This window comes from Zingiber officinale, chromosome 3B (genome assembly GCF_018446385.1).
Source record: "Zingiber officinale cultivar Zhangliang chromosome 3B, Zo_v1.1, whole genome shotgun sequence".
NCBI classification, from domain to species: domain Eukaryota; kingdom Viridiplantae; phylum Streptophyta; class Magnoliopsida; order Zingiberales; family Zingiberaceae; genus Zingiber; species Zingiber officinale.
This window is the reverse complement of record NC_055991.1, coordinates 113,102,770-113,125,965: the sequence shown is the minus strand read 5'-3', so window position 1 is coordinate 113,125,965 and position 23,196 is coordinate 113,102,770. Positions and strand designations below refer to the sequence as shown.

General features: G+C 39.5%; 1 protein-coding gene across 1 annotated transcript; it reads right to left on the bottom strand.

Moving 5' to 3' along the window:
• Nucleotides 1-21,935: 21,935 nt before the first annotated feature.
• LOC122055125 lies at nucleotides 21,936-22,874 on the bottom strand. Its single transcript, XM_042616512.1, has 2 exons — nucleotides 22,666-22,874; nucleotides 21,936-22,251 (listed from the first exon to the last, which is right to left on the bottom strand). The coding sequence occupies exons 1-2, from the start codon at nucleotides 22,872-22,874 to the stop codon at nucleotides 21,936-21,938; spliced, it is 525 nt and encodes a 174-aa protein (XP_042472446.1).
• Nucleotides 22,875-23,196: the final 322 nt, after the last annotated feature.

The following is a 23,196-nucleotide window of genomic DNA, read 5'->3' as shown; positions in this document are numbered from 1 at the left end:
TGTCGCGAACCAGGTGAAAGACTGGATTGGCCGGGAAGCGGATGTCCAGCAGAAAGTCCGGAAGCGTCGGGTGCTGAGCAAAAGTCCAGTCGATCTGGAGGATCGACTGGCAACAGGTAAAATCTCCTGAGTGGAGTAGGTGAGGACGCGTTCCCCGTAGAGGGAACAGTAGGCGTCGGGTCGACCTAGGGTTTCCGGTCGGAAACCCGAAGTCAGGCTCGGATAGTCCGGAGACTATCATTATCACTTCTATTATGCTTTATGTGCTAACTTTGTGCTGCAGGGTATATTTGGGATTAATGTATCTTGCAGGGACCAAAGTGCAAAGATTAACCTCGGATGAACAGTGTCCGAGGCGCCTCCATGGAGCTTGGAGGTGCCTCGGGTACAAAAGCTGACCTGGCCGCGAAACAGGGTTGAAGGCGCCTCAGCTGGCTCTGGAGGCGCCTTGGAAGGCGCCTTGAAGGCCCTTGAAGGCGCCCTCAAAGGTGATAAGCGCAAACTGGTCAGCGCTCATCTGCACGGTGGACTCGGAGCCTTGAAGTCGCCTTGAGAGGCCTTCAAGGCGCCTTGGATGCCCTTTATAAGGGGACTTCGAGCAGCATTGAAGAATAACAACTTCCAAGCGATCATTGTGCTGCGTGCTGCTCAATCAACGACCCTGAAGTGCTGTTACGAGTCCACGACGACCAGGAGCTTCGAGATTACGATTCTGTCGTCGGTATACTTGTTTTTAATTACTGTACTAATTGTAAATCTTGTACTCCTTTTCGTACTTATAAGTGTTGCCCACCGAAAGCGATCAAGGATCGCGGGCCTTCGAGTAGGAGTCGACCTAGGCTCCGAACGAAGTAAAACTTCTTGTGTCCCTCTGTGATTGCATTCGTTATTTCCGCTGCGTATATTTACTTTGATAGTTTTACGATTCCGATACGATAAAAATAGCCGCGAGCGCTATTCACCCCCCTCTAGCGCGTCTCGATCCAACATTCTATCCCACTCCAGGTGCCTGGAACCCTTCCAGGCACCCTGACTAAGGTTATAAATACAACCTTGGTCTAGAAGCTAAACAACAACAAGCAATTCTTGATACAACACTTGCGAGCTTTTCTGTTTTGTTTAGTTTCTTCTTTTCTGAGCTTTCATTATTGTAAAGAGGCTTCTCCGCCTGAAGGAGAAATTAGTGTGCATCATTTCCTTGGATTAAGCACCTCCCCGGTTGTAACCAAGTAAAACTCTCTGAGTCTCTGTCTTTCAATTTTTTTTATTTATCATTTATGCAAGTGTTCTTTTAAGTCCGAGAAGGGTTTGTTTGTTTTTGATTTTGTGCAGGGTTATTCAACCCCCCCTTCTAGCTGGCCAATGGGTCCTAACACTATTTAGTTCATCCAGATTGATTAGAAGTTATTGAGAAATTATGACAAAAGACGCAACAAATGGGAATTGGGGGCAATTGGTTTGGTTTCATTTGGGACTCTGGGGTATACCTATTTTTTTTCCTAGTTTGATTAGTTAGTGATTTGTTCATGATATACTAAGAGTTTACCATTAAACAGAACTGATCCTTATTGAACTGGCTAAGCTATTTAGAGCATTAGTGGCTTGTGATTCATTCATGGGGATGTAAGATGGAAGTTTGTACTGGAATTCTTTATTGAAGAGCTTGATAAATGCAGAACTTTGCTTGAGCATGTTATTTACCATACAGGAGACATTATAAGTACTAATGATCTTGGCTAGAGGTGTTAGACAGAAAGAAAGTATTTAATTTCCACTGAGTCATAGTTGTTTTTCCTTTTCTCTCTTAGCTCATGTTGGAGTTGTTGTTAGCCTTCATTAAACGTTTATAGACAACATTGCTTGTATAACTTTTTTCATTAAATTTGTCTCTTATCTTTTCAATAACAGATGAAGCCAGAGTTATGAAGTTTAATCTCAAATCCATGTGGAGAAGCCCCAATGGGACTATAAGGAACATTTTAAATGGTTTTCTCATAGTCCTTGCCTTTCCTAACTAATATTGTTATACTTTGATTATTTCCTTTTTCTCAGTACATATATTTGGTTGAAGTATAGTTATTTCTATTTTTTGGTCAATTTAATACATGCTAGATTAATATGCCAAAAACAATTCTTCAACACTTATTCAGATTACCATTCTTCCTTCTAGCATGTTGCTTGGAACTTTGCTATTAGAGTGATTGCTATGTTTCAAGAACCATTGTCATCATTGGTTATTTAATAAGAAATTTGCAAATATAAAAATTCTATTTTGTATATTGCTACTTTTGCTTCTTTAGTACTGTTGATCTACTCAAACAAATCAATTAATATTTTTTAAGGCATTAGCTTGAATTTAATTTTTTTCCCCCCTTTATTTATCTTAATTATATAACTAGTTCTTTGAGAAAATATGTTATTATTTTTTGTTCAAGAACCAGTTATTTAGTCAGTGTTCTCAGATTTTAGAAATAGCCTACCCTCATAATTTTTGTGAGAAATTAAAAATCTCAACAATTTATTTTTTATTTCCAATTTGATTAATATATTTTTACATTTTTTAAACTATTTTCTAGAAATTGAGAATAGAAACTGAAAAAAATCCTGAACCAAACACTTAGTTTTCTTGTAATATAAGATTATAGTATCTCAGTCAAGCTTGTTTAGTTTGATTAGGTTTTGTTATAACATCCCTGTTAGTAATTAGCCCTAAGAGCCAATCATGAGATGATTAGGTCTTTTGGGTTACTCATTGAGTTAGACTCAAATGAACTCACTCATTGGCTTGAGTCTAATCTGAATTAGACACATTGGATTAATGGGTTAGACTCAATGGATTATACTTATTGGGTTATTGGATTAATGGTTAATCCAATATAATAATCCAACCAATTAAGAGGAATACAAAGTGACAAAAACCCTTGGTATTCATGGGATGAATATAAATAGGTTTTTGGATTTATTTTTTCATAAGATGAGAAAAGTGACTCTTGATCTTCCCTCTTCTTCCTCCTCCTTCCTCCTTGGCCGAATCTTCAAGTTTGGCCAAACCATTTTTCTTGCTAGCACAAGAAGATGGTTCTTCTCCAAAGGCTTCATTCGTGTGACGAACGAAGGATGTGTTCGTGTGGATACCGTAGAGGCGCGGACGCTTGAACACGCTGAGATCTGCATCCAAAGAAAAAGTTACTATCAGAATTGTGAAGGGCATGCAACAAAGGTATACCTCTCATGTAAAACTTAATATATGATTGTTTTCTCCTTCGCATGGATCTTCTGGAGAGGATCTAGTTAATTTTTCGCTGCGCTTTTCGCGTGTTTAGCGCGCTAGATCCCTATAGTGGTATCAGAACCACTTACGAAGGCATATACTAAGTTATTAGATTTTATATGTGATATAGAAATTGCATGATAGGTTTATTGTGATTTACAAAATTATGAGTCTCGACCAGATATGAGTCTCGGCTGGATTGTGAGTCTCGGCCAAATTCTGAGTCTTGACCGAAATTAGTGTTTTGTTGAGAACGAAACATAGTTGTATATACCAACTTGGTCTCGGCCAAAGGTATTTTGTTCAGAATGAAACATAGTCTGTCTCGAGGGTCGGAGGGTCTCGGGTATAGCAGCAACGCATAAATCAGTATGCAAAATAAATTCTTTTTCGAGGGCGCTGCCCCTTGACCCCGCCCGCTAATCGGCTAGCGGGACTGCCGTGGCATTGCAGCTCATAATTTGTTGTTGAAATCATAGTAAATTTTATGTCATAAAATATTGTGAATGTTATATGACATGGTGCATGGTTATGACCTTTAACCCTAATGTGATTGGATGTGTGTGTATGTTGTAATTCAGAATATGGCCTGCGTGTCGTGCCTCATCTTTTTCATTCTTGTTGTAAATTTAGACTACCCTTGAATGTAACTCGAGGTTTATTTAGATTTTGTAATGTACAAATTAGAGAAAAATTAGTCTACTGGACGACGGTGAAAAATGGGAGAAGGACAACAACACACGACGACCAAGGAAGTATTTGGAGAAGATGCTTGGACCTAGGTTGACCTTTCTATCTTCTCATTGGCTTGAGAAGATCGTAGTGATGGGGCCATAACCATGTCACGTTTAAATTAGCATATATGTTGATGTATGCCATGATATGCCATGAATGTATGTGATGCATGTGTAGCTATCGTAATTAGGTCTTTTTTCATATGCCTACCAAAGTTTGGTGCTCACTACTACCTCGATCATTTGTAGTCAGGTTTGCTAAAGTAAAGTGGCTCATTTTATCTTGGTAGAGTGCGATAGGACAATTGTGATGTCCGACTATTGGACTTTAGGTGTGACTTAACTAAGTTGAGAACTTAGAGGCATATCCCATATGATGAAATTCAAATTATACTAGTCTTGGGCAATTAGCCAAAGCTAACTCAAGATGAGTTATAATATAGATTTCATAAGATGGACAAATGAACAAATAGTCTTGTTCACCTAAAGATACAAGAGTTACATATGATGTAATTGGTAAACGTTGTTTACCTAAGTTGTACTAAGTCTTAGGCGATTAGCCAAAGCTAACTCAAGATAAGGTATAATATGGATCTTGTCCAATTGGTATACGTTGCCTACCTAATATATACAAGTCTTGGGCGATTAGCCAAAGCTAATTTAAGATGAGGTATAATATGGATCTTGTCCCACTTGAATGTCTTCGATTTTGGGTTTAGAGCTAGTAGTGACTTGCTCCTACCAAGCTTTAGAATTCAATGGGAGAATCATTTAATTAACGACCTAATTAAATGATCTTAATATGATACCTATTTCTGCATTTTATTATTGTAGATCACCATGTCGTCTAGTACATAGAAGACACTATGTCTGCGATCTATCTTTGATAAGGACAAGATCAATTGAGCTAATTTCCTAGACTGGTATAGAAACATGAGAATAGTTCTCAAGAAAGAAAGAAAATTGTACGTTCTAGAGCAGCTTATTCCTGAAGTACCCTCTGCTACTAGAGCTGATAGGGATGCTTACAAGAAGCATCAAGATGATGCATTAGATGTATCATGCCTTATGCTCACCACCATGAACTCTGAACTTCAGAAGCAACATGAGAACATGGATGCTTATGATATGGTTGAACATCTTAGACAACTATATCAAGGACAAGCAAGACATGAGAGATTTGAGATCTCTAAAGCACGGTTTCAATGCAGAATACAAGAAGGAAGTCCTGTAGGCCCATATGTACTCAAAATGATTGGGTATGTAGAAAACCTACAGCGATTGGGATTTCCATTAGGCCAAGAATTGGCCACTGATCTTATCTTATAGTCATTGCCCGATAGCTATAGTTAATTTGTCATGAACTACAACATGAATGAAATTAACAAACCGCTGCCTAAGATGTTGAGAACTGCTGAATTCAACCTTAAGAAGGTAAAGCCTAGTACCATTTTGATGGTGTCTAAGGGCAAAGGCAATTTGAAGCCCAAAGGTAAGGGTAAGACCCAAGCTAAAGGAAAGGGCAAGACTCATGCATTGAAACCTAAAGGTGGGGTTGTTAAGGAAAGAACCTGCTTCCATTGTGGTGAGACCGGACACTAGAAAAGGAACTGCAAGTTATACCTAGAGGAACTAAAAATGAAGAGAAGTGAGACTTCTGCCTTAGGTATATATGTTATAGAAGTCAATCTATCTATTTCTTCTTCACGGGTATTAGATACCGAGTGTGCATCTCACATTTATACTAACGTGTAGTGGCAGATAAATAGTAGAACATTGACAAAGGACGAAATGGACCTACGAGTAGGTAATGGTGCAAGGGTTGCTGCTATAGTTGTAGGAACATATTCCTTATCTTTGCCCACTAGGCTTGTTTTAGAACTTAAAGAGTGTTGTTATATGCCTACCTTGACAAAGAACATTATCTCTATTTCTTGTTTGGACAAGAAAGATTTTTCATTTGTAATAAAGGATAAATGTTGTTCCGTTTATTTCAATGACATGTTCTATTGTAGTGCACCTCTTATGAATGACCTCTATGTTCTAGACTTTGAAAACCCAATCTATAACATAAACACCAAATGGTTCAAATCTAATTATTTGAACCAAACATATCTCTGACATTGTCACTTGGGTCACATAAATGAGAGTCACATATCCCAACTCCATAAGGATGGACTTTTGGACTCATTTGATTTAGAATCATATGAGGCATGCGAATCTTGTCTTCAAGGCAAAATGACAAAGACTCTATTTAGTGGACACGGCGAAAGGGCTAATGATCTGTTAGGACTCATACATACTGATGTATAGCAGCTAGAGGAGGCTATCATTACTTCATTACCTTCACTGATGATTTTAGTAGATATGACTATGTGTATCTGATGAGACACAAGTCAGAATCCTTTGAAAAGTTTAAAGAATTCAAGAATGAAGTACAAAACTAACTTGGTAAGAGTATAAAGATACTTCGATCCGATCGAGGTGGGGAATACCTTAGCCAAGAGTTTCATGACCATCTTGTTGAGTGTGGGATCATATCTCAACTCACTCCACCTGGAACACCACAATGGAATGGTGTATCAGAAAGGAGGAACCATATTTTATTAGATATGGTACGATCGATGATGAGTCATATAGATCTTCCTACTTTCTTCTGGGGACATGCTCTAGAGATGACCGCTTTCACACTTAACCGAGTTCCATCCAAGGCCGTCATAAAGACACCATATATGATATGGACAGGGAAGAGTCCCAAGATGTCTTTTATGAAGATTTGGGATTGTGAGGCTTATGTTCGACGACAAATCTAAGATAAACTAGGACCCAAATCAGACAAGTGATATTTTGTTGGATATCCCAAGGAAAGAAAGGGATATTACTTCTATAATCCCACATAAGGCAAAGTGTTTGTTGCCAGAAATGATGTCTTTCTAGAAAGGGAGTTTATTTCTAGAAAAACTAGTGGGAGTAAAGTCGATCTTGAAGAAATTTAAGATACACAAACTAGCACCGAAGCCTTGATGGAAATTGAACAAGTACCACAAGATGTTGTGGATCATGATTTTGGTACATCGCAAGAAGTTGTGGAACAACAACCTATTCAAGTAGCACAAGCTCTACACAGATCTGATAGGACCCATTGTCAACTCGAGAGATATTCTTTTCTCTTATTTGACAACGATGATGTAGTGCTAGTTGGTCTCAACGAGCCCACATCTTATTAGGAAGTTGTACATGGCCCAGATTCTGAGAAATGGCTAGAGGCCATGAGATCCGAAATGGAATCCATGTACACTAACCAAGTATGGACTTTGGTGATCCACCTGAAGGGATCAAACCCATTGGGTGTAAGTGGGTCTTCAAGGTGAAGACTGACATGGATAGGCATATGCATACCTATAAAGGTAGATTGGTAGCTAAAGGATTCAAGCAAATTCATAGTATAGACTATGATGAAACCTTTTCACCAGTTATGATGCTCAAGTCTATTCAGACCATACTTGCAATTGCAGCTTACTATGATTATGAGATCTGACAGATGGATGTTAAAATCGTATTTCTTAATGGAAATCTACTCGATAATGTGTACACGACACAACCTGAAGGTTTTGTCGATCCAGAGCATGCTGGAAAGGTGTGTAAGTTGCAACAATCCATTTATGGATTAAAGCAAGCTTCTAGAAGCTGGAATCTTCGATTCGATGATGCGATCAAAATATTTGGTTTCATTAAGAATGAAGATGAACCTTGTGTCTACAAGAAGGTTAGTGGGAGCACAGTCATCTTTCTCATATTGTATGTAGATGGCATACTTCTCATTGGAAATGATATCCCTACTCTTCAGTCAGTGAAGACTTGGCTTGGGAATTATTTCTCAATGAAGGACTTAGGTGAAACAACCTATATTTTAGTCATCAAGATCTATAGAGATAGATCTAGGAGATGTCTTGTTCTAAACCAAAGTACATATATTGACAAGGTACTTAAAAGTTTTGCCTTGCAGAATTCTAAAAAGGGATTCTTGCCAATGTCACATGGTGTGAGTCTTTCGAAGACTCAATGCCCTTCTTCTAAGAAAGAAAGGGACAACATGGGTTAGATTCCTTATGCATATGCTATAGGGCCTATCATGTATGCCATGTTTTGTACTCATCCAGATGCCTCATATATGTTAAGCATGACGAGAAGATACTAGTCAGATCCAGGTGAAGGTCATTGGACAATAGTCAAGAATATTCTTAAGTACTTGAGAAGAACTCAAGATTATTTCTTGATCTTTGGAGGTGATGAAGAGCTTGTTGTAAAGGGTTACAATTATTGCTGTAACTGGTTACAGTGGTGCAAGCTTCCAAATTGACAAGGACGATTCTAGATCGCAGTTAGGGCATGTATTTTACTTAAATGGTGGTCTTGGGTATTGGATACTGCAACGATTTTATCTCATTCGAGGGATCATCGATATATGAGATATGAGGATATGCAGAGAACCAAACAATGCTAACATTATGGATCCTTTAACCAAGGCTTTGGCACCGAGGAAGCATGATGGTCATACTAGGTCAATGGATATTAGATATTTCAGTGATTGACACTAGTAACATAAGGATATTGTTAGTGTAAGTCCTAAGCGGTAATCAAGAGTTGATTGACTTAGGACATTTTGTATCATATTTTGTTATTTCATTAGAAGGCAAAGGATATGGTTATTATATTTGTTTTAATTCAGTGTCGATTGAATAAGTATAATAATGTCCTTGGGTAGTAGGTTCTTATCTACAACATATCAATTGGTTGAATTGATAGTGAGATATTGTAGATATACATAGAACATTACTCTTAACTATCCTAGTCAAGCATTAATATACAAGGACAGTATTAATGCATTGAGACTAGCATGTGTTGGAACCCCGAGGTGTTTTGATGTGATCAAACAAGTTAAGTTAGGTCCTATTTTGTCTAACCCTTGTGTCTAAGTGTGCAGGAGCTTAGGAACACAGGAAGTCGAGCGGAAGACGCGGCTAGCGAGAAGGACGGTACGGGGAGAGAGCCGACCGGCTCGGTGCGTCCGAGGGATGAGGTGACCGCGGAAGAGTACACCGGTGGACAAGAAGAACGTGTGCGGCGTTCGAGGGACGAGAAACCGGGAAGGAAGGCTGCTCGAGGAGAAGGCCGGAACTTGGGTTCGGGTGAGCCATATTCCGGATGGCTGAGATCACCCAAACTAGCGGAGCCAGAGTTGAAGACCCGAACCGAGATGTGCTAAACCGGAGCAGTGGAATCGGACCATAAAAAGTCAACAGGGTTGACTTAAGTGGTCCGGGCGCCCGGAATGATTCAGGGTGCCCTGGGCACCTTTGAGGGTCCGGGCGCCCGGAACCCAAAACTCATCCACGATGATGTGGACGTTGACTGAACGTTGGGGGATAAAGTTTTATCCCCCCAGGGCGCCCGGAACCCTTCGGGGCACCCCGAATAGTGCTATAAATATAGCACTGATCTGCACAAATCTTTTAACTCACTTGTAATCAGTTTTCTCTGTGCTTTCATTTCTGTTCTTTTTATTTGTGCTGTCAACGCTGTAAAGAGGCTACTTCGCCCGAAGGAGATCATCAGATAGTGCACTTACTTTCCTTGGATTAGTAATCCCCTGATTGCAAACCAAGTAAATCTCTTGTGTCTGCTCTTTTCATTTAGTCTCTTCTTTTTATTATTACAAGTGTCTGTTAATTAGTCGATATATCCGAGAAAGGTTTGTGGTTTATTTTTTGTAGGGCAATTCACCCCTCCCCTCTTGCCGACCTCCAAAGGGACCAACAGCATGTAGGTCAACGGATGACTTAATCTCACAAGTCATGGATATGAGATATCAGGTTGACACATGGGTATATATTAGAGAATATATACTGAATAATCCGCCATGAGAATGTTTCATGGATCGTTATATGAGTGTCATAAACATTCTCATGTGACTATTGGTATGAATAGTCCTTAGACCTGAAGTCACTACGGTTTCCTACATAAGGAGTTGTGTACTTTGGTATCGTCAAACATCACCTGTAACAAGGTGGACAATAAAGTCGATCACTAGGTATGCAATGAATTATGCGGAGGGATGTGAGTGATGTAGATGAGATTCATCCCTTCCATATGACGGAAGCGATATTTGTGGGCCCCTTGATTAGTAGGATATAAGAATGTATGGCCATACTCGGATGAGCCAATATGAGATATTGAGCTTATTTGTTTAATGTATCTACTTAGAGATCAAGAAACACAAAGATTGATAAGAGGATGACACGGTCTATGCCTCATTGATCAATCTAGATATCAAGGATAGAAGGATCAAGTCATACAAGATAATAGTCACAGACAGGTTAGGTCGGATCTCGACTTTCTTGTCACTTGGGTAGCAATGATGCATTGCTAGATGCCACTCATTGTTTATGTATCACAAATATTAATTTGGATACATTGCCAACGTTACGAGAGCCTATTGGGTCACACACAAAGAACATATTAGTTTGGAGATGGGTATTTTAGTTTGACTAAAATACTAAGGATATTAAGAATAATGGGTAAATCCAAAGTGTTGATGCCATCTTAGTGGTGATTGGCACTAGTGCTAGTGGGAGATTGTTAGTAATTAACCCTAAGAGCCAATCATGAGATGATTAGGCCTTTTGGGTTACTCATTAAGTTAGACTCAAATGAACCCACTCATTGGATTGAGTCCAATCTGAATTAGACACATTGGATTAATGGGTTAGACTCAATGGGTTAGACTTATTTGGTTATTGGATTAATGATTAATCCAATATAATAATCCAACCCATCAAGAGGAATACAAAGAGATAAAAATCCTTGGTATTCATGGGATGAATATAAATAGATTTTTGGATTTATTTTTTCATAAGATGAGAAAAGTGACTCTTGATCTTCCCTCTTCTTCCTCCTCCTTCCTCCTTGGCCGAATCTTCAAGTTTAGTCAAACCATTTTTCTTGCTAGCACAAGAAGATGGTTCTTCTTCGAAGGCTTTGTTTGTGTGACGAATGAAGGATGCATTCGTGTGGATACCGTAGAGGCGTGAATGCTTGAACGCGTTGAGATCTGCATCCAAAGAAAAAGTTACTGTCGGGATTGCGAAGGGCACACAACAAAGGTATACCTCTCATGTAAAACTTAGTATATGATTGTTTTCTCCTTCGCATGGATCTTCTGGAGAGGATCTAGTTAATTTTTCGCTGCGCTTTTCGTGTGTTTAGCGCGCTAGATCCCTATAATCTCAGTCAAGCTTGTTTAGTTTGATTAGGTTTTGTTATAACATCTCAGTCAAGCTTCTTTAGCTTGATTAGGTGGCCACTTATACCTATTCAAAATATCTCAAAAGCATAAGCTATGGAAAGGGAATGAAAGTGTTGACAACTTATCCCATTGATTTTACTGGTACGATGCACCATACACTAGGTTTTTTTAGGCTTTTGGAAATAACACTGACTTTAGATGCTAGATTTCTTAGACATGTTGAACTAACAATGATATTAAGATGGAAGTTTGTATTGGAATTCTTCATTGAAGAGCTTGAGAAATACGGAACTTTGCTTAAGTATTTAATTTCCACTATGAGTCATGGTTGTTTTTCCTTCTCTCTTAGCTTGTTTTGGACTCATTGTATGTTTTACTATTGTTATCCTTCATTTAAGCGTTTATAGACAACAATGCCTTTTATATCTTTTTTCATTAAATTTGTCTCTTTTGTTATACTTTGATTATTTCCTTTTGCCTAGTACATATATTTGGTTGAAACATAGTTGTTTCTATTTTTTGGTCAATTTAATGCATGCTAGATTACATGTTGGCACTTGGACAGAGCTTGGACGGTCGAGCAATACGCGTAAACATTACAGAGGAGAGGACACGACATGCTTTTTGATATCGAAAAAATGAAATATTATTTGTTAGAAGAATTTTGGCGACAAGATATCATTGTATGAATTTATTTTTGGTAGTTGTTTACTTTGCAGTAATGTACTCTTTGTGGATGTGGTAAAGAGTTAATATATATGGTTTGTTACAAGTTTGTATATATGTTTTGCTACAAGTTTGTATATATAAGAAGTGATCATTTAAATTAGGATGATATATTTATGTTTGTAGAAAATAGATTATTATATATATGTTTATAGACAACGGTTTATTGACAATGATTTATTGTTCTCTAGTGTATGTTGAGAAATGACAACGGTTAAAATGACATGTTGAGAAATGACAACGTTTAAAATGGACAAACGACAACAATTTTTTAACGGTTGTCTCAGACTAAAAAAACCATTAGAATTTTATGTGTGCATTTTTGAAATAAAAATGATAAAAAACTATTTTTAAAGATCCAAACATACCGTTGTAAATTGACGCATTGTGAAAAATATGGATGCTCAAATATAACGATTAAAAACTGTTATTTTTTTACTTTAACACACCAGTTATAAATTGTTGTCGTTTTTGAAAAAAATTGTTATAATCTTTATCACGTACACAACAATTTAGCTTTAAACACAACGGTGTAAAGAGATAATGATTTTTAATCATTGTGTTTGAGCACTCCTATTTTTCTCAACGTGTTAAACGACAACCATTTATTTGGGTCTTTCACAATGATTTTTCACCGTTGTCTTTGTGTAGTTTTGTTGTAGTGAGTTTAAGAGTTCCAGCTATTAGTATTCAAGTATATTTAAAACACTTAATTTTATGTAAAATTAAAAGAGTGAAATTATGATTTAGTACCTCAAAGTAATTTTTCTTTTTAAAAAAAAAAAAAAAAAGAGAGAGTGTGTGACTTTAAAATCACATTAAACTCTTAATTTTAGTCACAGAGATTAAAGGAGTAAATGATTTCTTCTCCCTTCATATTCACTTGTTTTCTAATAATAAAATAGAAATATTTTAAAAGTTTGAAATTAGTATTTTATGAGATAATGGATAATGATCGCTACAACAAAATTGCTAAAAGACAACATCACAAAGAGAACGATTTTAGGAGAAACCATTATGATTTTAGTAAAAGACGACGGTTTTTGATAAAACTGTTATCATTTAGCGCAACAATTTTTTTTAAATAACAACACATTTTATAACAGTTTTCTAAAACTGTTGTTTTTAAAAGATTTTTTTATCTTAACAACAATTGAGACAACGGATAATGAACATTATAAATAAGAATATTTTCATAACGTTTGGAACAATAATACATAAACTGTTATCATTGTGATAATAAGACAATGGTTATAAACCGTTATAATTGAAATTAAATCCGTTGTGTTTTTTCTGCCTTAAAACTCCTGCTAGAAATTGGGACACGTGTGTGAAGACCCTAAGAATCATACACCCAAAACCATAACACTTCGACCGAAAACTCTTAACCAAGAAGCATACACCCCAAACCACAACCATTCGTTCGAAAAATCAACTCCTTCGTCAATGCAATCCCAAAGCATCATCTTCATAGTGCAATCCCAAAGCCTTCATCTTCTCCATTTCATCTTCATGATTCTCTCTCTAGGAAGTATATCTCATTCTCACTCTAGGAAGCAGATCTAGGGGAACCAGGCTTTTATTTCACCGATTCTGTGTCAGCCTATTTCGTTGGTGAGTGATTCTCCCAAAACCAATTTTGTTTATTTGTAAAAGTCAAGTTTTTGTGGGATTGAAGTGTTTCCTTTTGATGCGTGCATATTTCTTTGGTATTCTAATTCATCGCTCCCTCCTTAGATTTTGTTCTTTGATGAGAAGCTTGTAGATATGGTAAATGTGACATAAAAATATGATGAAAATCCAATTACATTCAATAACATACTCCACGATGTTGAGAAGCCTTTATATCTAGGATGTACAAAATTTACAAAGTTATCAGTCATTGTTAAATTATGCAACCTGAAAACCAAATATAGTTGGAGTGATAAAGGATTCACAGATATTCTTTCTTTGTTTGGAGAAAGCTTCTAGATGGTAATGAATTTCCTTTATCAGTGTATGCTGCAAAGAAATCCTTGGCTACATTGGGTATGGACTATAAAAAAATCCATGCATGTCCCAATGATTGTATCTTATATCGAAAGGAATACGTGAATTGTATCAATTGGCTACTTGTAGGATTTCAAGATGGAAGATATGCCAGAATTCCAAAGTAAATGAAGGAGTTCCTGTAAAGGTCCTATGATACTTTCCATCGATTCCAATATTTTGAAAAATATTTCAAAACCAAGAAACCTCTAAGGCGTTAACCTGGCATGCCAATAGTAGAGTGTGTGATGGTATTTGCATCATCTAGCAGATTCACCCTCCTGGAAGGTAGTTGACCATATGTGGCTAGATTTTACTTTTGAGCCAAGAAATTTGAGAATGGCCATATTGGTAGATGGAATCAATCTATGTTGCGTGAAAGGATATAAGGCATGTCCTATCTATGGTAAAAACACATGTGCGAGGAGGTTGAAACATAGTAGAAAACTGTCATTCATAGGTCATAGAAGGTTTCTTCCTAAGAACCATCCTTATCGAAGGCAAAATAAAGCATTTGACGGGAGGCAAGACTTTAACATTGCACCGAAACCATTGAGTGGTCATGATATTTCTAGAATAGTTGATAAAATTAATTGTCGTTAGGGAAAAATGAGCGAAAAGCTTCAAGCACTAGTGGATGGTAGTCGACCATATTGAAAGAAGAAATCAATATTTTTAAACTTGAGAATTTAGAGCATCTACATGTCCGACATGTTCTTGATGTGATGCACATAGAGAAAAATATATGTGAAAGTCTAGTTGGCACATTACTTGGCATTCCAGGGAAAACAAAAGATGGACCAGCAGCACAACTGGACCTTGTGGATATGAATGTCAAGTTGGAATTGGCACCAAAGGAGGGCAAAAGGGAAACTTTTTTGCTAGCTGCTTGTTATATATTAAGCAAAGATGAGAAAAGAAAATTTTGCAGCTCCTTCTTGGAAATGAAGGTTGCTGCAAGTTATTCATCCAAAATTAGAAGTCTTGTATCGATGAAGGAGTTCAAACTTGTTGGTATGAAATCACATGATTGTCACACTTTGATGCAACAGTTACTTCCAGTTTCTATTCGTGGTGTCTTACCCAAGCATGTTAGATATAGTATCAGTTGATTGTGCTTCTTCTTCAATATGTTGTGTAGCAAAGTGATAGATGTCTCGAAGTTAGATGATATGCAAAGAGATATTGTGACAACATTGTGCTTACTTGAAAAATATTTTCTCCTTCATTTTTTGATGTCATGATCCATTTGATTGTTCACCTTGTGCATGAAGTTAAATTGTGTGGACTAGTTAGGTATAAATGGATGTACCCATTTGAAATATTCATGAAAACATTGAAAGGTTATGTCTGAAACTACAATCGACCCAAATGTTGTATACCGAATGTTATATTACTGAGGAGGCTATAGAATTTTGCTCACACTGCTTATCTAATGTGTACACTGTTGGCATCCAATAAGGAATCATCAATTGGAGTTTACCAGACCTTTATCACGAGATCGATTGCACTCTACCAATCATGAGGAGTGAGAGCAAGCACATCATCATGTACTGCAATTAATGATGAGATAGAGAATTTATATTGAGTAATTTCTCCAACTCGTTGCTACTTTCAAGTGTGGCATTAGATTCTAATAGTTAATCATTTCATTATCATATTTTCAATAGGAAACACATGACTCATTTGAAGGCAACATTTCATCAAAAAGTAAAGTAAAAAAAGTGATTACAAGATGAGAACAATCGAAGTGTGATATTGTAAGTTATAAACAAGCTACGCACTAGTTCATAATTTATGAAGTTATGAACTTGATTAATATATAATTCAACTTTTGCATTTTTCAAATTATAGGTTACAAATGAAATGAACATTTGACACATCAAATCTCAGAACAATTAAAGTGGATGGTGCATGGACCCAGCGAGCGAATCTTCAAGTATTCTACGTATTTTAATTGATGGGGGTTACATATCACACAAAAGAGCATGATGATGTGCGGGTAGTTTAAAATTCCAGAGTAAGCTTAGTTGCAAAGATTATGCAGGTTTCTTGCATAAAGGATAGGAATCCAATTGCATCAAATATGGTATTCTATGGAGTTATTGATGAAAAATGGGAGCTTGATTACTATCTCTATCGAATTCCAATGTTTAAATGTAATTGGTTGATAATAATGGTGGTATTAAAGTAGATGAACATGGTTTCACATTAATAAACCTTAGAAGGATAGAATTAAGCGAAACATGTTTTTTACCTTAAAGACTTAGAAGATCCCACATGGTCTATTACACTTGCAACTCCTAGTAAAGATTACTTTGAAAATATTACTGGTGATGATTTGGAAGAAACTATAATCAATCATCAATGTTTTTCTCGAGAACTTCCAATAATGGATGTTCATGGAGTATTTGATAATGAACCACCATGCATTCGTTAAGATTGTATAGGTTAGTGAATCTACATGCAGTTGCTTTCTTTACTTCATAACTGACGCTTGAAATTATATTTCAAAAAATTTATTTGTTGTTGCTAGAGTTCCTTAGAGGCATTATAGGAATAATTACTAGTGTTTATATATTGTAAAGCATATATCCAGGTAATTATCTAAATTTGTCAGGCTTGTTGAAATGTTTAGCATGTACTGAGTGTAGATACTACATTATCTCTGACTATTACTGATCAGACATTAAAATTCAATGTGTCTATTACATAAAAATTGTCTTTTGATTGGATTCATTAAGATGTCGGTAGATCAATGGTTTTCTTTAGAACATTTGTGGCTTTCTTTTGTTTGTTGTAGTATAATTTAAAGGGTTGAATGTAGGAGCGAGTATATGAACCTTTGTTTTTTTTGGAATCATGCTCACATTTGGATCCTAGTTTGAATGTATTGTGGCTGATATTTTAGTGTCATGGAACATTACAGTAGCTGATATTTTAGTGCCCTGGAATATTTTACTATAATTTTTTCCTTCCCAAGTGATAGCATTGCTAAATGATTTGTTTACTAATCCTCCAGATTTTGTGATTAACAAGCAGCTCTATGGTAACAAAAAAAGCAAAAGAGGAGGTAAAAAATCTTGACAAGGAAAAGGAAAAAATAGACGTTGATTTAATAGAAGATTCAATAGACACACAATCAAACAGAACGTCAAGAGTTCCTACAAATATGGGCAGTATTTCAAGGTAAGGACAAAGGGCATTATAATGGAAGTTTCTTTCAACAATCTAGAGTATCCAATTGGTAAAAATACGGGTAAAATGCAAAGTTCCCTTGGTATTGTTTGAGAGAAAGTACCAATAACTTAAGAAACTTAGAAGCATGTTCCTATTGACATCAAGGAGCGTGTATGGGAAGCTATTAATGTAAATGATCCTGTCTGAATGAGGGAAGCTGGAAAGCCGGGGATGGGGTGACTACTAACAGGATGAAGACCTCAATACTACAAGACAAAATCAAACCAGAGAAGGGGTCCCTAGCGTTGGCCTTCCGACGCTCAAGTTAGAATCAGGAAGAGAGAATGAGTAATCAAGAAATAGATAAATCTTGCCTTTCCTCATACCTGACATACCCTTTTATACCTTTCTTTATGATCGTTCATCTGCCCTTATTTAATGATATTAATTGCCAAAGGAAGAATTTGTTATCTTGACTTCCGTACATTAATGATAGATGGAGTGTGCTTCTTTGTCTTGGCTTCTTCATATTTAATGACAGACAGAGTGTTCTCTTTTGTTTTCTCGTCTCCTCCTGTGTAATGTCATTCCTTGCGCCGGACGGGCAGTCCGAGCGGTTCGTTTTCCTACCGATTGAAACAACCGGCTACGGGTTTATCCATTCGTCTGACCGGTCCATGATGTCCATTCCTCTGACAGCTGATCCGCTCATCCACTCCTTCGCCAACCGGGATAACCAGGCAGCCACATTTGGCCGAGGTTCTTTCCGTAAGCTTTAACATTGATCGCCTTGACTTTGACCGACATCGTGCCAACTGACTCGTAATAGGTGGGCTCTCCCTTATCGCTGCATCACTAACCTTCCCCTCAAGTCTAGTCGAAGGAGGCTACAGGTCCGACTGACTGGACAACTAGTTTCCTTGGCGATTTCTATGTCCGATCAGAGTGTTCGGTCCCTAGTATCTGATCGACGCATCAACCAATGCCGCTCGATTGTTGTCTAACTATGGCAAATGGACGATCGGTCCGGTAACCCGTTCTCTATGCAAAGTGGGACGATGAGCAGCAATACTTTGAGATTTCTCCAAATGCGCTTCTTCGAGCGAGCGCGGTCATCGCAGACGTCATCCATATTTCTCGAAGCCCATGTAAATACTTGACAATATGGCTGAGCACGCGGCCATCCCTTTTAATTAAGTTCATTAAATGTTATCCGGTGACTGCATGCCACGTGCCCCTCTTTCTGTCACCGCACACCTTACAAGACAGGCAGATCTCCTCTGCTGACGTGACTAGTGCCTTTTCAAATTCCACGGTCAGATCTTCTTCTAGGTTTTCAAAACCTTGGATCAGACAGTTGAGAGCGACTGACCATGAGGTTTATAAGCCTCACATGTGCCGTCATCTTCTCCACTTCGTGCCTTCGTCTTTGAGCTTCACCGCTGTAGCATTCCGCTTCTTCGCCGGTGGTCTCCCTGTACTCCGGTGGTCTCCCTGTAAGCTTCTTTTGATAGATTTTGTGTGATCTTCCTTGTAGGGTTCTTCGATCGATTTGGTTTAGTGTTCGTTTATCGTTTATCTTCGATCTTGTTATTTTGTTCTCTCGGCCGCAAGCTCATCTCAACTTCCCGTCGTCGTCCCTGAACTCTAGTACACCTCCATTGAGTCTAGGTTCGACGTCGGTGATGCGGAGAGTTTGAGGGTTGCATATGAAATTTCGCCTAACTATCAAATTGGTCTTCCCTCTGCCTTTGACCGTCCGAACGAACCACTACCCGATTTTGTAACATTTTTTAGGGATCAATTTACTATCGGTCTACGGTTTCCGATCCACCCTTTCTTTTCTGTTGTTTGTAAATATTTCCGTATTTCTCTCCACCAACTAGTGTTGAACTCCTTTCAGCTACTGTGCGGGGTCGTCTTTCTGTTCCTCTTGCACAATATTCCCCTCACTCCTTGGCTCCTTCACTATTTCTATTACCCCAAACTGTTCGAGCCGAGAACTTTTCTCTTCCAAGCCCGAGTGGGCCTATTCTTCTTTGACAAGATGTCGTCCTCCAACAAGTATTAGAAGGACTACTACTTCTTCATTCGCTTTCCTAAGTGGCTGGATTTCTCGACCAGATGGCAATTAGAGGCGTCAAACCCTCTAGAGCTCAAGAAATACAAGAGCCGATCGAACTACCTCCACGCAACTTCACAATTGGTCGGGCAAAAATACCATATCCAAAAATTGCTACATGAGGGAGTCCTCTACGTGTTCGTCTTGAGCCTGATCTGCATAAAGCTCCCGACCAGCTTAGGTATGCTCTTTGTCGTCCTTCTCATTGAATCTAATTGATTGTTTCTTCATTTTTGCAGCTCACATAATGCTAATGGCACGTTTGGTTAGCAAAGCCAAACTTGCGGACACAGAGATCAATGTTGCGGTTGTGGCTGAGTTGGCGAGACACAGTTTGCAGTCGATCAACTCACAAGAAGACCCGCTTGGAGAGAGCGAGGGAGCACTAGCCCTAGTGAGTGAAGGGATAGTCAGCCGGACGCCCAGCAGTAGAGCGGTTGGTGCATCGAATCCTCCCTCCGCACGGCTGCCGGTGATTCTGGTTGAGGGGGTGTCAGACTCGACCTCTTCTGGGGAACCACTGATAAGACGTAAGCGGCATCGGGCGGAGACTACCTTACGATCCACTTCCTCCATGGTGCGGACTCCCACCAGAACTAGCCCGCGCCTTCCTTCCGTTGAACGGGTTGAAACCTCGACGTCGCTCCTGCTAAGGCTACCGTCCCTCCTACATCATCTGATCAGGCACCATTCTTATTCGGTTTGCCACAAGGAACTATTTGCACACCGCTCGTTACTTTCATGCCTCTGCCACCAAAGATTCAAAAGTTTAGCATCCGGCCGGCATCAACGTCTCGACCATCCAGCAGAGCGACCTCGGCCCAATTAGCCCCGAGAGGCCGGTGCCACATAATGGCGGCTATCCATCTTCCGACTGAGGAATGGCGTGAGTCAGGCGGCACTGAATCTCGAGCCCTTGAGTACCAGATAATCATTCAGGAGCCGCTCGAGCAGATATGGGCTGACGCCTGAGCCCATGTAGTGGTCATGCCTCCGGGGGAGCTCGCGGGCAGCCATACCCAGATATCCACTGGGGTAAGTTGTTTATACTTTTGTATGTTCTTAATTTATCTCTGATTGACTCTTATAATTTCTTGGTTGTTCACAGTATTAGGTAGAGAGTCTGGCCATGTGTCAAAGGTTTGCTTTTTTAGAGCAAGAAGTTAAACAGCTGAGTGCGCCGAGTGGCCAATCATCTGCTTCTCAGGCTCAGCTGGAGCAGATGAATGCTGAGATGGCTCAATTAAGAGCCGATCTGGCTAAGTGCGTTGAGTAGCTGGAGGCGGAGAAGGGAAAAAATGCCGAGCAGGCCACCCAATTAGCTCAGCTTAATAAACAAGCCAACATCTTTGAATCCAAAATCCATGTGGCCAACACTAGGAAACTCCGAGCTACTGAAGATCTGGAGATCAAAAATAAAGAGTTTCGGGTGTTGGCCCAGAACTTGAAGGAATCTGAGACTACCCTGAAGGCAGAGCGGGATGGACGGTCGGCTGAGTAGACTGCCGTGAAAGCCCAGCTCGCTATAAAATATGAGGAGCTGACGACACTTAAGGCAGAGTTGGAAGCCTCCCGAACGGCGTTAGAGACTTATCAGGAGGCCAAGTCAAGTAGTTTCGAGCTCATGAAGCGATCCTACATTTGTTCGAATGCTTTTTATGACAAGGTCACCGATCGGGCACTTCATCTGTTCGACCTTACGATCGACGGGATGCTTATCCAACTTAAGGAAGGTGGCTACCTCCCCATCACTCTGACAAGAAAGGTTATCAATCGAGATAAGCTAATTGAGTCGCTGCCTGACGATGCCTTGTATTATCTGGAGTGATCTTGCTCGAGCGAATGAGTTTTGTATTGCCCTTCATGCATGTTTGTAATCCTTATGCAAGCGTTAATGAATGATCGCTCATCCGGTGATCTTTTCTTATTCGTTCATCCCCTCATTGCCATTCGGCATCTTTTCGATTTGACTTGAATTTTAGTCGTTCATGTGTTGTCGGGTAAACCCGAGCAAAACTGTGAGTTGTTTACATTTTTCAAGTGTGACTTTATGACCCTCCAATCGGTGACGAGCAGTCATAGCAGATTTATCCACTCCTGATTACTTAATGGTCACTATATTATGAAAACTTGAGCTTTTGAGTAGAACGTGTTCCCGGTTGGCTATTTTTAGTCGATACTGTTCTTCACCGAGCTTGAGTTTAAGATCGACCGCTTATCGAGACAAGGGTTTAATGTCACCGCTCAACCATTGATGATGACAGGGTTTTAACGTCGTCATTCGACCACTAATGGAGACAAGGGTTTAAGTTCACCACTCGACTGTTGATGCTCACCCAGGCCTGTAGGATTAGAGATGATTCGCACTCCACGACCGCTCGAGTCGTCTCCCATTTTTGTCTTCCAAGTAATAGGCCCCGAGCGGAGTTTCTGTATGACCTTGTAAGGTCCCACCCATGGTGCCTCAAGTTTGGTGATGTCGCTGACCGGCTTGATTTTCTTCCAAACCAGATCACCGACCTGGAAGGACCTTGGGATCACCCTTCTATTGTAGTTCTACCTCATCCGCTATCTGTAAGCCATTAGCCGAATAACCGCTTTATCCTGAACTTCATCCACCAAGTCGAGCTCCATCCTGCACTTCATCGTAGAGTTGCACCGGTCGGATTCTACTCCAACCTCTACAGGAACCACCGCTTCTCCTTCGTACACCAGCTGGAATGGTGTTACGCCGGTCGCCTCCTTTGGAGTCGTACGAAGTGCCCACAAGACACTTGAGAGCTCGTCGACCCAGCTACCTCCTGCGTGGCCGAGCCAAGTTCGTAAGCATATGAGGATCTCCTGGTTTGTGACCTCCGCCTGGCCGTTGCTCTGGGGTAGTCCACTGAGGTGAAGGCCTGCTGAATGTCATAGCCTTCACACCATTCTCTGAGCTTCTGATCTGCGAACTGCCTCCCGTTAACCAAGACAAGTCGACGGGGGATGCCTGTAGGATCAAAAACGCTAAAGGGGGGGGGGGGGTAAATAGAGCTCGTGGCTTTCACGTTCTTTTTTAAAATTATCGAGTAATATGCAGCAGAAAATAAAAGAAACAATACAAACACCAAGATTTACTTGGTTCGGAGCCTGTGACGACTCCTACTCTAAGGCCCGCGATCGTTGATCGCTTTCGGTGGGCAATCACTATAAGTTCAGAAATTCTTTACAATTTGAAGTATAATATTAAAGTAGTAATAAAAATTATATCGACAACGAAAAACTGTAAACTTGAAGCGTCTGGTCGTCGGAATCTTGTTACAGCTTTGTCGGGTCGTTCTTTGAGCAGAGCACGGAAGGAAGATTACGATTTCGAGTTCTGTTGAAGCTGCTACTTGAATCTTCCTTAAGTAGGCCGTTGAGGGTGCCTCCAACCGCATGGAGGGTGCCCTCAAGCCCCGAGTCAACAGCGCGTGAATAAGCTCTGCACTGCTCGCTGCTTATCCTCCCGAGGGTGCCTCCAAGCACCATAGAGGACACCCTCCACCCAGCATCGAGGGCGCCTCCAAGACCCCTGGAGGGCGCCTTCTTCTCTGCTACGCTGACTCTTCAAGCACCGCACCCGAGGCGCCTCCAAGCTCCATGGAGGGCGCCTCGGGTACTATTCATCCAAGGATTTAAGGCTTATTCACTCCCTGCAAGATGTGTTAGTCCAAAATACAAAATATATCCTACAAAACAGAGTTTAGCACAATAATATAAGAAATAATAAATTATTTTGACAGTCTCCGGACTATCCAGTTCTGACTTCATATTTCCATCCGGAAACCCTAGGTCGAATCGACGCTTACTG